The sequence below is a fragment of the Hyperolius riggenbachi genome, chromosome 4 (genome assembly GCF_040937935.1).
Source record: "Hyperolius riggenbachi isolate aHypRig1 chromosome 4, aHypRig1.pri, whole genome shotgun sequence".
NCBI classification, from domain to species: domain Eukaryota; kingdom Metazoa; phylum Chordata; class Amphibia; order Anura; family Hyperoliidae; genus Hyperolius; species Hyperolius riggenbachi.
The window spans coordinates 474,171,386-474,188,359 of record NC_090649.1 but is presented as its reverse complement, the minus strand read 5'-3'; the positions used below and the strand labels follow the sequence as shown (position 1 = coordinate 474,188,359).

General features: G+C 46.2%; 1 protein-coding gene across 3 annotated transcripts in view; it reads right to left on the bottom strand.

Annotated features, from left to right (window-relative positions):
• LOC137504464 (protein FAM133-like) overlaps positions 1-16,974 on the bottom strand; it is a 34,367-nt gene that overhangs the window by 9,803 nt on the left and 7,590 nt on the right. For all 3 annotated transcript variants that reach the window (XR_011019488.1, XM_068232926.1, XM_068232927.1), the window contains exons 3-6: positions 16,268-16,423; positions 13,226-13,278; positions 9,622-9,702; positions 6,399-6,491 (exon numbers count right to left, since the gene is read on the bottom strand). Coding sequence is in view for 2 of the 3 variants with exons in the window: in XM_068232926.1 (XP_068089027.1) it covers positions 6,399-6,491; positions 9,622-9,702; positions 13,226-13,278; positions 16,268-16,423 (383 nt within the window). In the remaining variant the exon portion in view is untranslated. The remainder of the gene's footprint in view (positions 1-6,398; positions 6,492-9,621; positions 9,703-13,225; positions 13,279-16,267; positions 16,424-16,974) is intronic.

The window sequence follows — 16,974 nt, the reverse complement described above, 5'->3', positions numbered from 1 at the left end:
CAGAAAAACTTCAGGAGATAACCCTTCCGACTTTTCGGGAAAGCCTACAAATCTTAAATTACTCCTCCTGGATCTGTTCTCCAGATCTGTAAGTTTGGCAGTATGAGCATCTGCTAGTTTGCCTTGATATGCCAGGTCTGTGTGCATAGGCCTGACTTCATTTTCTAACTCCCCAATCCTCCTTTCTGTCTCCTTTGCACGATCTCTCATTTTAGACATATCTGCTTTAACAAATGACAGTTCTGTTTGCACTGTGTCAAATTTGCCAGTGATGAAAGATTTGAGTTCAGATATAGCTTCTAATAGCTGCAATCTGGATGGCTCTTCTGCTGCGTCAGAGCTTATATCAGCAATGGCCGTTGGTGAGGCTGTGCCTTCTCCAGCTCCAGACTCAGACATGTACTCACTGCGATCCTCATTGGGAGAGACAGGGTAGGAGGCCGGGCAGATTTCTAAGTCCAGCGGCAGGGTGTCATCCAGAGCGGACCGTTCGGAGGCTCCAGGGAGCGGACTGCCGCCATCTTGTGCAGCTCCGTGGGCAAACTTAGCCAGCCGCTCAGTGACGGGTCGCGGCGCTTTGGCAGCAGATTTCTGCATTTCTGGAGGCAGCTCAGCAGCAGCAGGTCACGGCCGGGCAGTGAGGAGTGGAAACGCCGACAAAAGGTGCAGGATTTTCGGCAGGATCAGTGAAGATCTGAGGAGCTAAGAGCCGCGCGTCCTCACAGCTCCATAGCCAGGCCACGCCCCCCCCTGCATCGGTTACTTACCGAAGTGCCGAAGGGAGCATCGCCTCTGCAGCCGTGAGGGAGCAGGACACCGAGCCGGCCGAACCACCGCTGCCGCTTGCCGGACCTCTGGCATCGCCACCTGCGTGGAGCCCACCATGGCAACGCCGCACAGGACGCATCTGAGTTTTGTATCGGCACTGGGCTAAGCCGCAGCCAGGGAGACCAGACGCCGCTGAGGGCCCTCCGCATCCACGTGGACTGTGATGCTGCTGCCAGGGAGGACAGACGGCGCGGATTAGTGAGCGGGCCACCCCACAGCTAGGTGACGTCTGACTGCCGCTGCTTCCCCTGCTGGGTCAGGGCTGCTACATTGCTGTGGCCACAGCAGGCCAATGTTCCGCTGCCTCTCCGGCCATGCGGTCCTCTCCACTTGACCAGCAGGTGAGAGCCAGTCTCCGCCATGCCTGATCCTGCAGCCACCATCTGTGTGGGCTCTAAGTGCCCCAAGCGACCACAACGTACTAGGCCACAAGCCGGAGGCTAAGGTTACGTGCATCCTGGTTACCAGCTGCAAACCCACCACGGTAGTCAAGTTCCCCCCCTCCCAGCGTCCTTCCAGCGTCCCCTGGATGAGTTTCAGGCCATCCTCGCACCACAAGTTGACGGGACAATATGGGAAAATGCACATTCAAGCCCTTGAGTAGCCAGGCTAGTCAGCTGGCCAGCTAAGACACAGCTGCAGCTATAGGAGGACTATTTTTTTTCTCTGCAGCAGCCAAGTGACATAGCCATCCATTCGGGTACTAACCAGCCAGGTTATCCTAAAATCCAAAGGGAGCTCTCTTTCACTGCTCTTCACCTTCTCTCTCACTTTATCTCTCTTCCCCAGGTAGACTGCGGGGGCATCTGATTCAAAATATCGCTGCAGAAGCGTTTGATTGCCATAGAAGGCAGCGGATTACCCCCCTGGTTCTTCTGGATCCTTCTTTTTGTATCCTTCTTTCTATGCCTTTATCTGTACACATGCACTGTGCCTACTGTATGCACTGTACTGTATGTATCTGTATGCACTGTATATCTTTATCTTTCTCTCTGACCAGGGGCATCTGACTCAAAGTATCGCTGCAGAAGTGTTTTGAGTGCCATAGATGGCAGCGGATGTCCCCCTGGTCCTTCTCTTTGGGTCCATTCCTTATGGGTTCTCTACCTATGTTTTGCTTTACTCTGTAATTATGCATTGTACCTACTGTATGTATCGCCGTATATATGTATGCACCATATGTATTTACTGTGTACCTACTGTATGCTGCCTGTTCAATTTCTGTACTGTACCACACCCGACCCTGTTGTGCCAAAATCAATTCCGGGTACAACTCACGTTGTACTTGGCAAAATAAATGATTCTGATTCTGGAGGTTCACCTTCCAGCAGGACAACGACCCTAAACATAATGCCAGGGCAACAATGGGATGGTTTAAAACAAAACATATCTATGTGTTAGAATAGCCCAGTAAAAGTCCAGATCTAAATCCAATCTGTGGCAAGATCTGAAAACTGCTGTTCACAAACGCTGTCCATCTAATCTGACTGAGCTGGAGCTGTTTTGCAAAGAAGAATGGGCAAGGATTTCAGTCTCTAGATGTGCAAAGCTGGTAGAGACATACCCTAAAAGACTGGCAGCTGTAATTGCAGCAAAAGGTGGTTCTATAAAGTATTGACACAGGGGGTCGAATAATTACGCACACCCCACTTTGCAGTTTTTTTTTAAATGTTTGGTATCATGTATGATTTTCGTTCCACTTCTCACATGTACACCACTTTGTATTGGTCTTTCATGTGGAATTCCAATAAAATGGATTCATGTTTGTGGCAGTAATATGACAAAATGTGGAAAATTTCAAGGGGGCAATATATTAGTCTTGACCTGCAGAGGAGGTGTATTCAGTTTTACAGTTTGTTTACTAAAACGTTTTAAAGGAGAGCAACCATCCAGCATCCGGTTTGGCCTTAATGACCTAGTGGGGACGGCTAATTTCCCGCAGGCTTATACGGTGGTTGCAGGGACTTGCAACCCACTCTTGTTCGTATAAATCACAACCAGCCATGGGCTTTCGAGTCCAGACGGACTCTAATTCGGCATTCTAGTGAAGTCCAATGACTTCAGGTGTGACCACAGAATAGGGGGGTTAACTTACCCAGAAGTCTTAGAGACGTTGGCGTTTCTTTACGCGTCATAGGCATAATGAAAGCCACGTTGCTTTACTCACTACCGCGCTTCCTCTTTCAAGCCGGAAGGGGGAAGCGTGGTAGCGAGTGGTGGAACACGGTTTTCATTATGCCTATGAGGCGCGATGGAACGCAGATGTCCCTAAGACTTCTGGGTAAGTTAACTCCCCCATCCCGCAGTTACGTCTGAAGTCATTAGATTTCATTAGAATTCCAAATTCGAGTTCATCTGGACTCAAAAGCCCATCCCTAATCACAACTGCTTTATATATTGCCTTTGACAAAAAAACGGTACTGCACCATTGGGCTCTTGGTTTCTCTATTTTTCTTTAGGGGGTCCCCCCAAGTACCCGCCATAAAGATCATCTATACTACTCTGCTCAGTAATGATAGTCATTCAGATACAAATAATTACGAATTGATACAGAACTATGAAAAATTGATGGAGCTTGCAAATGAACCAATGAAATGAAGCCGAGGAGGGGTTTGACTTACCCATTTTCAACTTGCAAACATTTGTATTAAAAATTGCATAATTTTGCATCAACACAGAATTATTTGCATCTCACTGATCATCCCACTGCTGTGTCTGACAAGGTTCCAAAGAAATTGAAATCAAATATATTAACAATTGTTTTCTAAAAAAAAACACCACACTGCTTTTAACCACTTCAGGACCACAGGCTTACAACCAGTGCTGCTCGGATACCATTTTCCACTATCTGGAACTATTTCGGATCTGGCTACCCCTCTATCCGATCCGGGTTGGATATCTGGATCAAAAATGTTCCAATCTGAATCCGGGTCAGATATCCGACCCCAGTATCCGGGGTATCTGGCCGGATTCGGATATCTGGATAGAAAAACAGAAAAAAAAAAATTGTATGGCTTTTAGACCTTAAATCTGGAAATAACAACAACACCAGGGAGGTTAAAAGGAAATAAATATGGCAGCTTCCATAGGTCTCACACTTTGGGTTCCTTTTATGTTAGGTACACACCATACAATTTTCTGGCAGATTTACCTGCCAGATCGATTATTTCCAACATGTCCGATCTGAATTTCGATCGATTTTTTGATTTTCTGATTGTTTTTTAATCATTTTTTGTTCAGTTCTATGAAAAGTGATCGAAAACATGATAAATAAAAGAACGGAAAACTGAAAAATCGATCCAAAATCAGATCGGACATGTTGGAAATAATGGATGTGGCAGGTAAATCTGCCAGAAAATGGTATGGTGTGTACCTAACGTAAAAGGAACCTGATGTGAGAGACATATGGAGCCTGACGTATTTATTTCCTTTTAAACAATGCACATTGCCTGGCTGTCCTGCAGGCCATAGATCCTGAACAAGTATTCAGATCAGATGTCTCTGTAAAAAAAAAAAAAAGTTGACAAGATTAGCTGCATACTTGTTTCAGGTTTAAATACTACTGATGCCAGAAAGGTCAGCAGGGCTGCCAGGCAACTGATATTGTTTGAAAGGAAATAAATATGGCAGCCTCCATATCCCTCTCACCTCAGGTTCACTTTAACCCTCCTGGCGGTCAATTAAAACCGCCAGGGGGCAGCGCAGCACTATTTTTCTTAATCATGTAGCTAGCCTAGCGCTAGCTACATGACAGCCGCTGAGCTGCGGCATCCCCCCCAACCCCCTCCGGCGATCTGAACGGGATTTCCATTAGGGCTTCCCCCATCGCCATGGCGATGGGCGGGATGACATCACCGACGTCATAGGGAGTCCCGATCCACCCCTCAGCGCTGCCTGGCACTGATTGGCCAGGCTGCGCATAGGGTCGGGAAAGGGGGAGAATGCGGGTAGCGGCTACTCTGCGCGGAGCGGCGGCAATCGGGCAGTACACGCAGCTAGCAACGTGCTAGTTGCGTGTAATAAAAAAAAAAATTGCTAATCGGCCCAGCAGGGCCTGAGAAATCCTCCTGCGCGGCATAGCCCGAGCTGAGCTCGGGCTTACCGCAAGGGAGGTTAAAGCTGATCCGAGATGACAAACTAACTATAACAAGTAACTTGTCTATATATTTTATCTAAAATTTTGATAGTTTGCACAGTAAATCTTTCTGCAAACAGCTTCAACAGTATATGATTATTTATTCCTGTGATACAATGACAGCAACCATGTTTTGTTTGTCACATTACACACAGGCAAACTGATAGCATCTCCAGCCCTCAGCCTGTGAAAACTTCACTCCCCTCTCCTCCTCCAAACTGACTCTGAAATCTCTGGCTAGTAACACCTTTTCCTGCTGCCCAGACTGAGCTCCCATAAGCCCTTGCTACATTGCTCTAAGAGTGCCAAGGCACAAAAGGAGCTGTGGGCGAGGCTTGTTTAGTTTATAGGGAATTAGAGTATTGGAAAAAAAAAAGTATTTGGCTTGAGGAACGCCCTATAAACAATATGAAAGGAACACAATTATGCAAGGAGTAAAAGTTTATCTCGGATCCACTTTAAGAAGCTCAGCTGTGGATTTGCTGTCTAAGGCCTCGTTCACATCTACTGCGCTGAAAAACGTGTTAAAGCGCATGGTAAAAAACGCATGCGCTTGTGCGTGCTTTAGTGCACGTTTCTTTGCGTTGCGCTGCGCTTCTTTAAAGCGCGTTTTGCTTACTGTAGCAGCAGCAGTTGTCAATAAAACTTTGTTTTTGTATGTAAATGTATTTTTTTCTCCAATTAGGGGTAAAAAACGCATGCGCTTCTATGCGTTTGTACGCGCTTCTATGCGCTAAAAAAGCGGACCCATTCACTTGCATTGCTGTGCGCTTTACAGCTCAGCGCACAGAAATGCATGCAACACTACATTTCTGTAAGGCCTCGTTCACATCAGGGCCGTTTCTGTGCGCTTTCCACAGCGCACTGCCCTGTGCGTTCAGCAAGGTATTGATTTTTCCATGTAACTAAATGTAGCTGGTTCACATCTATGCGCTGCGCTGAGCAGCGTTACAGAAACGTAGTGTTGCAGGCATTTCTGTGCGTTGAGCTGGAAAGCGCACAGCAATGCAAGTGAATGGGTCCGCTTTTTTAGCGCATAGAAGCGCGTACAAGCGCATAGAAGCGCATGCGTTTTTTACCCCTAATTGGAGAAAAAAATACATTTACATACAAAAACAAAGTTTTATTGACAACTGCTGCTGCTACAGTAAGCAAAACGTGCTTTAAAGAAGCGCAGTGCAACGCACAGAAACGCGGACTAAAGTGCGCACAAGCGCATGCGTTTTTTACCATGCGCTTTAACACGTTTTTCAGCGCAGCAGATGTGAACGAGGCCAAACATAGATGTGAACCAGCTACATTTAGTTACATGGAAAAATTAATACCTTGCTGATCGCACAGGGCAGTGCGCTTCGGAAAGAGCACAGAAACGGCCCTGATGTGAACGAGGCCTTACCTGTATAACTGTAAAGCTCTTGTTAATAGAGTGAATTACCTCTTTATCCTTTTTGCTTTTCTTCACTTTCATTTTGATTTTCTTTCCTGTTATCATGCTGTAATTTTCATTCTTCTTTTTCTCTTTCAAGAACTGTAAGACATGTAAGCAGCGTAACGATGAGCTGCCGGGACGGACAGACACCAGACTGCAGAGCACAAAATGAAAGAAAAACCGCAGGAGGCATTTTACATTAAGCAGCTCACACTGGGATTTCCTTGAGTCTTCATTAGCCTACATGGAACTAACCTGCCAGAATATCCTCCAGCCCCTTGTGACCTATTTGAAGCAAATCTGAAGTGATCTTAAAGGATACCCGAAGTGACATGTGACATGAGATAGACATGTGTATGTACAGTGCCTAGCACACAAATAACTATACTGTGTTCCTCTTTTTCTTGCTCTGTCTGAAAGAGTTAAATATCAGGTATGTAAGTGGCTGACTCAGTCCTGACTAGACAGGAAGTGACTACAGTGTGACCCTCACTGATAAGAAATTTCCCTTTTTTATCTCTTTCTTGCTCTCAGAAGCCATTTTCTGCTAGGAAAGTGTTTTATAGTTGGAATTTCTTATCAGTGAGTGTCACACTGTAGTCATTTCCTGTCTAAGTCAGGACTGAGTCAGCCACTTACATACCTGATATTTAACTCTTTCAGACAGAGAAAGAAAAAAAGGAACACAGCATAGTTATTTGTGTGCTAGGCACTGTACATACACATGTCTATCTCATCATGGCACATGTCAGTTCAGGTATCCTTTAACCTCCCTGGCGGTCTATTAAAATCGCCAGGGGGCAACGCAGCACATTAATTTTTTTTTTTTTTTTAATCATGTAGCTAGCCTAGCGCTAGCTACATGATAGCCGCTGTGCAGCGGCATCCCCCCTCCCCTTCCGATCGACTCCGGCGATCAGAGCAAACAGGAAATCCCGTTCAGAACGGGATTTCCTGTTTGGCTTCTCCGTCGCCATGGCGATGATCAGAATGACGTCATCGACGTCATCCACATCATGAGGGCACGGGGGGAGTCCTGATCCACCCCTTAGCGCTGCCTGGCGCTGATAGGGGTCTGGGGGGGTGGGGCGCGGCGGATCGGCGGCGATCTTAAGGTACACGCAGCTAGCAAAGTGCTAGCTGCGTGTACCCCCCCAAAAAATTATGCAAAGCGGACCACCAGGGCCTGAGAAATCCTCTGCGGCGGCATAGCCCGAACTCCGTTCGGGCTTACCGCCAGGGAGGTTAAAATGAAACCTATGGAGAGGAAAGGTTCTGGGTCTTATAGAGCCTTCATATAAATATGTAAAACTCCTGTGCTTAGAACAAACCAATCAACTGAGTATAAATCAAAAACGGGACTTCTAGAGCCTTCCCAATCCTCTCACGGTCCCCTCATTCCAGCATTGTCACCCCAGTTCAAATCTGCCACCACGGGAGACTTTGAAAGATTCCGAGAGCCCGAGTGCTTCCGAAGGCCCCATATTGCGCCTGCGCACTCTCTCGCCCACTTCAAAAACGGATCCGTGGGCGATTCGGGGGATACGCTTTTAAAAACTGAACGGAGGGTCTGTATTTGCAGGGTTTTCACGGACCCCAGATATACGCAGGGGTAGTGAAGACCAATGTAAAAACGGATCTCATGCCTCACAGACTTTGGACACAGAAACAGATCAGTTTCCAGTGTCCTAGCCCTGTCTGTGGGTGGGGAGGGGGCCGCCATGCTGGAGGGGGGGGGGGTAGCAGGCAGGAAGGGGGGCAGCGGGCCCTGCAGCAGTCAGACCCCCCCCCCCCTCCTCACCTGGGTCCCCCCATCCCCTCCAGCTGGTTTCTTTTAAAATGTATCCATCAGCGAGCGGGGAACTTACTCACTTCCTTGCGTTCCCTCGCTCGCCGCGTCACTTCCTGCAATGCCGGCCATTGAAGTACAAAGGGCGGCATTGCAGGAAGTGACGTGGCAAGAGGTAGAAAGCAAGGAAGTGAGTAAGTTCCCCACTCGCTGAAGGATACATTTTAAAAGAAACTAGCTGGAGGGGGAGCGGGGAAGGGGGGACCCAGGTGAGGAGGGGTGGGGAATGATAGCAGCATGGCGGCCCCCACCCACGGCCAGGGCTCCGTTTCCACTGAATGGAAACGTGTGCTGCAAAAAGGACACTTTTTACAGAACGGAGGGAAAATTTGTCCTTTTTTTACAAAAACGGATCCGTTTGAAACGGGATCCGATCTGCAACTTGACAAGCCGTCAAAGTCTCCCGTGGTGGCAGATTTGAACTGGGGAGCCTGTGCTGGAACGAGGGGACTGTGAGAGGAATGGGAGGGCTCTATAGGACCCAGAGCCTTCCCTCTCCTTAGGTGAGCATCTTTTTTTTTTAATAATTTCAGATTTGCTTTAAAGGGAACCAGAGAGGATGAGATATACATACCTGGGGCTTCCTCCTGCCCCATACGCACGGATCGCTCCCACGCCGCCGTCCTCCGCTGCCTGGATCCGCCGCCACCGGGTCCCGTCATTGCCGCGAGTCGTCAAGTCGGCCGCGGCCAATTCTCCGCATCACAGGGTGCTCTCCCCATACAGATACGCATGTGGCTGCTTACTGCGCAGCCGCATGCGTACATGTATGGAGGGAGCCCCTGTGATGCGGACAATTGGCCGCGTCCGCCAGAAGTGACGGGCCCGGTACCGGCGGATCCAGGAAGCTGAGGACGGCGGCGTGGGAGCGATTCAGGCTTATGGGGCTGGAAGAAGCCCCAGGTATGTATAAAATCTTTGCCCTTTTTCACCCCTCGTTGCTCTCTGGTTCCCTTTAATAAGGGTTTGCATAATTAGGTCATAACTCATATTAAACCTCATAAATGACGGCCATAAAATGGAGAATCCTTTTCAAAATTGTCATGCGCACATTTAAATCCCTACATGGCCTAGGCCCTGGATACCCGAAAGATGTTGCAACTGCGTCACATCTGTGCTCTTGTAAAGAATAAATAATGAGAATCCCCCACGAGGAAATGGGCTAGTCCAAAACCTTTTGTTTTATCAGATTTCTACTAACTACTGTAAGCAACATAGGAAAGAAGTAATATATAGCTCAATTTACGTTAGAAGAAACATACTTCTTATTTGTATGTGTTTACATGTATTTTAAATTTTACCTTTTTTTTCGCGATAGTGTGTTAGACTTGTGCTATGGTCAGTAATAATATATTATGGTAAATGTAAAGCAAGATACACCTTGGATATCTGTACAGGCTTAGATTCCTCTGGTCTCCTCCTCTTCTTCTTTTTCTTGGCTTTGCTGTCTTTTGTTCTCTTCTGCAGAAATAGACACATAGATCACATTATTCCCAATGGCCCAGGTAAAGAACATTACAAGAGATCTAAAGGTGCGTACACACACCTGATTTCTTCAAACGACGGGTCATCAGACTGATGACAGTTTCCACGTGTGTACAATCTGTCGGCAGGCTGATAAGGCTCCGCGGATCAGTCAAAACCAGCCTCATCAGCCCGCCGACAGATTGTACAAACGGGGAAACAGTCATCGGAAAGGCCTCCAGTCTGACGACGTGTCGTTTGAAGAAATCAGGCGTGTGTACGCACCTTAAAGTGACTTTGTAGTGGGTCACAGCTTCTGTCAATGGTAACTAGGTTGTAAGATATACAGCCTCACTACCTCAGTGGCTGCGGTCACAAACTGAGCCTCTGTGAGTCACCAAAATTGGATCAGAATCAGACTATAATTCGACTATTGTCTCCCTTATCCTCATGTGATCATTATCTGGCCTTAGGTGATGACATCACCAGAGGGCTGCATAAAAGGTGTACAGCAAGGGCAGGTGATGGCATGGCTGGGCTTCAAGGAAAATCAGGCAAACTCTGAGGACCCCCTGTGGCTCAGCTGAGCCTCCTAGTAACAGAACCCAGTGCTTCTGAGCGAATGCTTTATACCATACAGCCTCATAGGACAACTGAAGCAAGAGTTATATGGAAGCTGCCATATTTATTTCCTGTAAAACAATACAAGTTGTCTGGCTGTCCTGTTGATCCTCTGCTTCTAAGATTTTTAGCCATAGCCCCTGAACAAGCATACGGCAGATCAGGTGTTTCTGACATTGCCAGATCTGAAGATTAACTGCATGCTAGTTTCAGGTGTGTAATCAGCAGGGCTGCCAGGCAACTGGTATAGTTTAAAAGGACAGTGTCACTGTCCCCAGCAAGGCTCTCCTCCCTCTGATATAGTGTGCTGCAGCCTGCAGTGAGGATTGGTGTAACTCAACCTCCATCCCAGGGGGGCAGCTCTGCTGGCTATACACTGGCAGGCGTTCTTCTCTACTGTAGCTTATTGCAGTGGTGATAATAGTGCTTAAAGAGAACCTGAACTGAAATGTAAAAGTCAAAATAAACATACACGTCATACTTACCTCCTGTGTAGTCTACTCATCAATCTCTTTCTCCTCTCCTGCATCCTGTTTGTCCACTGTGATCAATGGAATTCTCAGTCCTCCATTTTGAAAATGGCCATTACCCCATAACAGCTTCCTGGTCAGCACACTGTTAAACTGTAATTACGCCCACTTGAGCCATAGGAAAACATGGATATTACCTTGCACATTCAGTTGTAACTGACAGCAGCTGATATATAACTGACAGCAACTGGTATATTTCAGTTCAGACAAAATATTGTCAGAACTGAATGGGATCACTGTAAGAAGAAAATGGTGAGCTTCTGAGAGAAACTGACGGCAAGGTTCCCTTTAAACAACAAATTAAAATACATTCATAATGTCACAGCAGCATAGTCTCACAAACAGGGGATTATTCATGAATCCCATCCTCCTACCCAGTCATTGTACATGCAATACAAGTGGAAGCCATTTTAAGTGTGAATTAAAAGTTAAGTTTAAATTAAGTAATTGTATCTCAGGGTTGGTTCACACTGCAAGAGCTTTTTCTAATGTTTAATGTGATGTTTAAAGCTCTTGCTTATGTAATCCTATGTGTGTGTTCTCACGCACATCCCCCATAGCATTGCATTAGCCAGAGCTTTCCAAATCATTAGCGCTTAAAGGGAACCAGAGACGAAGCACCCTCATGTATTTTACCATATATATCAGTGGGAACATAAGAGAAAACACCTACCTTGCTTTCTGTTTCATTCTGCACTGCTCAGCTTGCTTCTAATCAGCCCTGATAAAATCCTAGAAGGAGCATTCAGTCTGGCTTTGCTCAGGAATATTTATAGCTCAGTCTTTGTTCTCTCATGTCTTTTCAAGTTCAAGCATGCCCCCTTCTGGCTCTGCTCAGGAATCATTATAGCTGAGTCATTATAGCAAAGCCAGACTGAATGCGCAGTCGGGGATTTTATCAGGGCTGATAACAAGCAGGCTTTGCAGTTCATGCAGAATGAAACAGAGAGCAGGGTAGGCGTTTTCTCTAATGTTCCCCCTGATATATATGGTAAAATACATGATGGTGCTTCGTCTCTGGTTCACTTTAAAAAGCTCTTGTAGTGTGAACCAGGCCTTACAAGCTTTAAATTGTGTATTTAGGGATTTAGAGGAGGCATGTTTATGGTAACACATGCAGACTATAACACACTGACATTTTATCCCTCTTTTTGGGTTTTGTGGTCCCCGAAAAAGTGTGTTTTATGGTCCCAAAAATATAGTAATGGGTAGAATGGGCAGAAAACACAAAAACCCACATTACTATACCAAAAATCAAGAGAGTACGTGACCTTGGGTACGACCTTTATGCACTGGTCACTATATTATTATTATTATTATACTGGCTAATATTGCACATTTTTTAAGCATTTTAAACTTTATTATTCTTGCATTGTAATTAATTTTGGATTGCACCAGCACTTTAATTGCCTCATGCACTTTATGTGTTTTTGAGGCTTGTTGGATATAGCATTCCATTATATGTGTGGTTCTAATTACCTGTGCTGCTGACACCATTTATTGCTACACTCATGGTTATCAATTATTGTTCACTCACCGATTGTGTTCTTGGTTTTTAATCTCCTATTGAAGAATTAACCCTTTAGCAGCCCATTTTCTTAGAGGCTTGCAAGTGCTCCAGACCAGTTTACTTCTGCACATTGTTTTTGCTTGTCACTACTGTAAATAGTACTGCTGTAATGTGTCTTTATGCCCACTTGTCACTAGGGGGCGGTGTAAGACAAGAGGATTTCTGCATTTTCTACTAGCAGAGAGAGAGATCAAAGCATTCCAAGAATTTACAGCACAACCAGTTCTGCCAGGTGAGATCAAAAGCAGAGCACTTATCTCAAACGAGGCAACTTGATTGCACCTGCTAATGGGTTAATAAAGTGAATTACTGATATTGTAGTTTGGTGCAGTGTTTAAAAGTATACCTGAGATGGCCAAATAAAGATTTTATACTTACCCAGGGCTTCCTCCAGCCCCATGAACACCAATGCCGCGTGCCTCCGTTCACCTGGCTCAGTCGCTTATTCTGCGCAGAAGAGCCAACTGGAGCCACTGAACCAGATTCCCGGGACCGATACCAGGCGAACGGCGAAGGACTCAGCTGTGCTTATGTGGCTGGAGGAAGCCCCGGGCAGGTATCACATTTTTTTAATTTGGCCAGCTCAGGTTTATTTTAAGCTTCTTGAACCCTGGTAAAGTAATGTCACACAAGAAAAGTGAACCTGCCGCTTCTAGACGTGAGCCTTATAGTCAACAGCCCCTAAACTCACCTGCGCCCCTCACTGGTCTTTGCCAGTAGAAATGGATCTGGCAGAGGCATGGAGATGTTAAAAATAGAACCTTTAAATACACAGAAACACCAGAACTGAAAAAAGTACCTTTTTGTTGTGTTTTTCTTTGCTGGCCTTCTTTGACTTGTGTTTTGGCAAATCTAAAATAACGAAGATGATAAAAACATTAAAGGGGAATTCCGTGAGAACACATATAATAATTTTGTGTCTGAACTTAAATGAGTAAGGCCTGATACACACTGTAGAGCGCTTTTTGATCAGTCAGTGCTGCATTTAAAAAAAAACTACGCCCACCAACTTGCATAAAAATCGCAGGAAAATCACAGTGATCGTGATCCCCCCCCCAGAAAAAAGAAAAAAAAAGAAAAAACTTCTGGTCACACTGAAGTAATTATGAGTTTAAAATAAATTAAGATGGTATTATTGATTTTTCAGTAAAATAATTTCCAGTGCATGAAAGTACAGAAGACAGACAACAAATTGAAAGTATAATAAGTTTTATTGTCAATGGAAAAAGCCGTTATTTCCAACAATGCAATGAGGTTTACAGACAGAAAACTGTTAGGCCCATGGTCATGACATCACACTGTGTAAAAAAAAAAAAAATATAATGAATTTGTTGTGTAGTACGGATAATTACTTGAACATTAGTAGCAACATTAATCTGCCCCCACTGCACTACTCTGCAGACTCTCGAGCGCGCGATAAGCATGGGTTAAAACTCATCTGATTGCCGATTCCAGCGTCTTGTCTCCATGGCCCCAGAGCGTTATGCCATCAGGACGTGCCAGCGGGTTACACACTGGCAGCCAGCGTGTAACACGCTGGCATGTCCTGACAGCGTGTCACGTGACGTTCTGCGGCCATGGGGACGTGACACTGAAATCGGCAATCAGGTGAGTTTTAACCCTTGCTTATCGCGCGCTCGAGAGTCTGCAGAGTAGTGCAGTGGGGGCAGATTAATATTGCTACTAATGTTCAAGTAATTATCCGTACTACACAACAAATTCATTATATATATTTTTTTTTTTGCTTCAGTGTCTCTTTAATGCTGTCGTCAATGTATGCCATCAGCTTACCCAGCTGTATGCCACAGAGAAACACTGACCCCTGCTGGTAGGGAAACACAAGTTGACGTAAAGTGTACTTTTTATGACCATGTGGAAACCAATGCAAGGTTTTGTCTACAAAAATGTATCATATTGTGGTGTTCTAAGACATTTTAAGGTCTATTTAGCGGGTAACCTCTTGCATGCAGGCGCAGTACAGAGCCGCCAGTCTTCGGGAACTCTCGGCTCCCGAAGCTTCCTGCGGTAGTAGATTGGATCGAGGCTACATCGCTGGAACAAGGCGACCGTGAGAGGAATGGGAAACTTCTATAGGACCTAGAGCCTTCTCTCTCCATAGGAAAGTATCAGTTTTTTTTTTTGTTTTTTGTTTTTTAACTCTGGCCCCTTCGGTCGCTTCGCGACCGAAATACGGAAGCAGCAGCCGACACCCGACCCAGGTGTCGCTGCTGCTGTATGCGGCAGAGGGACCGGGAGAGGAGCCAGGAGGATGTCGGAGGACCTCCCGACCTACGGTGGGCTGGAGAAAGCCCCATGTAAGTAGTGATTCCATTTATTTTTTACTGCTCGAGGTCCCTTTAAATTTTAAGATTTTTGCGAAAGTTCCTCTTTAAGGACCAGAGACTACTGGTACCGCAAAACGCAGCTTACATACGATTTACCGCACCTGCTCTCGCTGGTAACCCATCGCTATGACGGCAGAGCTCTGTGCCCCGGTCAGAAGCTAATTTCCCTGGCTCCTGACCCTGTCATTAATGTAAGCCAATGGGATTGGGTCACAGTGATCACATGGTCATGAGCCAATGAAATTGGCTCCTAACTGGCTCACACAGCTCTGCCGTCATATTGGCGGCAGGGCTAGTGAGCTGCGGCGGGGCAGAGTGGCGTGAATGCAAGGCAACGATGTTGAAATCTATGTCCCATCAGAAATAAAGTGGCCACAAACAGGACACAGAGTTCAACTAGCGCGGTCTGGAAACGGTTAAATGGAGCGTGCGATGATCTACCCTGCGTGCCAACAGAGTCAGTGCAGCAACAAGAGACTCTCGATCTGCATCACATCCAGAAAAAAACATGTTGTTTTACTGCAAAAATGGGTTAAAAAGCAGATGCAGTCTGAAGGTGGAAACCAGATAGAAGTGGACCTGTATAGTGATGCAATACATCAGTTACATTTCTGAACTATTGTGAAATAACCTTTTAAAGAGAAACCATGACCAAGAATTGAACTTCATGCCAATCAGTAGCTGATACCTCCTTTCCCACGAGAAATCATCTCCTTTTCTCAAATGGATCATTAGGGGACTGTATGGCTGATTTTGTGGTGAAACTACTCACAGCACTGAGGTACTGATATCACACTGTGGGAGCCTTATTGCATTGTGGGAAATAACAGCTGTTTCCAACTGCCAAAAAAAGCCAGCAGCATCTCCTTCCAGTGACATCACCTGTCAGCAGTAAAAAAATGTCACCATGTGATAAATGTCAGAATGTAAATCAGGGAGAGGAAAGATTTTACAGTGGGCAAACACTGACTAAATCATTTATACATAATTATTGTAAAAACTAAGCACTTTTTTTTATTACATTATTTTCACTGGAGTTCCTCTTTAAAGAGAAGGTTCAGGGAGTAGAAAAAAAATAATCCAAATCCACTTATCTGGGGCTTCCTCCAGCCTGTGGCGGGCAGGACGTGCCCTCGGCGCCGCTCCGCAGGCTCCCGGTGGCCGACCCGACCTGGCCAGGCCGGCTGCCAGGTCGGGCTTCTTCTGCGCTCCAATCTGCGTCTCACTGGTGCGGGCTGACGTCATCGGCCCTCCTCTGGGCTGTACTGCGCAGGCTCAGAATTACTGAGCCTGCGCAGTACAGCCAGGAGGACTTCCGATGACATCAGCCCGCACCAGTGAGACGCAGATTGGAGCGCAGAAGAAGCCCGGCCTGGCCAGGTTGGGTGCGCCACCGGGAGCCTGCGGAGCGGCGCCGAGGGCACGTCCTGCCCGCCACGGGCTGGAGGAAGCCCCAGGTAAGTGGATTTTTAATTTTTTTTCTCAACAACTGATACCTCGACTGCTGGAGCTGCTTCGGCTGCTGGAAGAGGACGACGTGCAAGAGGAGGAAGAGGACGACGAATGAGAGGATGATGATGATGAAGAGGAGGAGGAGGAAGACACGGACGAGGATCTGCTCCGGCTCCGTTTCCTTTTCTTCTTTTCCCTTCCTGAACAAAAGAGGATGAAAAATTCCAGTTAGACTTACAGGTAACGGGATTTCTTGATATCATACAGGAACATTGAGGGCGAGACAGGTATGAAGGGCATTGGACAATTGGGGGCCGCCATAGACTGTAATGTCAGTTACGACTATAGCACCACTCAGAGGGGTTTTTGAGCACCGGCAAAAGACGGGCCCAAATTATGAAAAAACAAAACAAAAAAAAGTTCTAATCGGCAAATAGCTGGCAGCCGAGCGGAGGGGAGGGGGTGTTAATAATCCACACCGCTGGAAAATTTGCAGTAGCAGGGGAAGACATTTTTCGACTTCACCCTGCTCCCAAATTTCTGGAAAACATCAGGCTCCGCCCTCCTGTGGAAACATGTGACAACAAGACAAAAGTTACAACCCTTCCCTAACCCCTCAGTGCATTTTAAAGTAGAAAAAACACCCTGAGGAGTAGAGGAGACAACACCGAAAAAGAAGCTCATACCAGGTTAAAGGGGACCAGAGGTGAGATATGGAGGCTGCCATATTTATTTAATTTCAAACAATGCC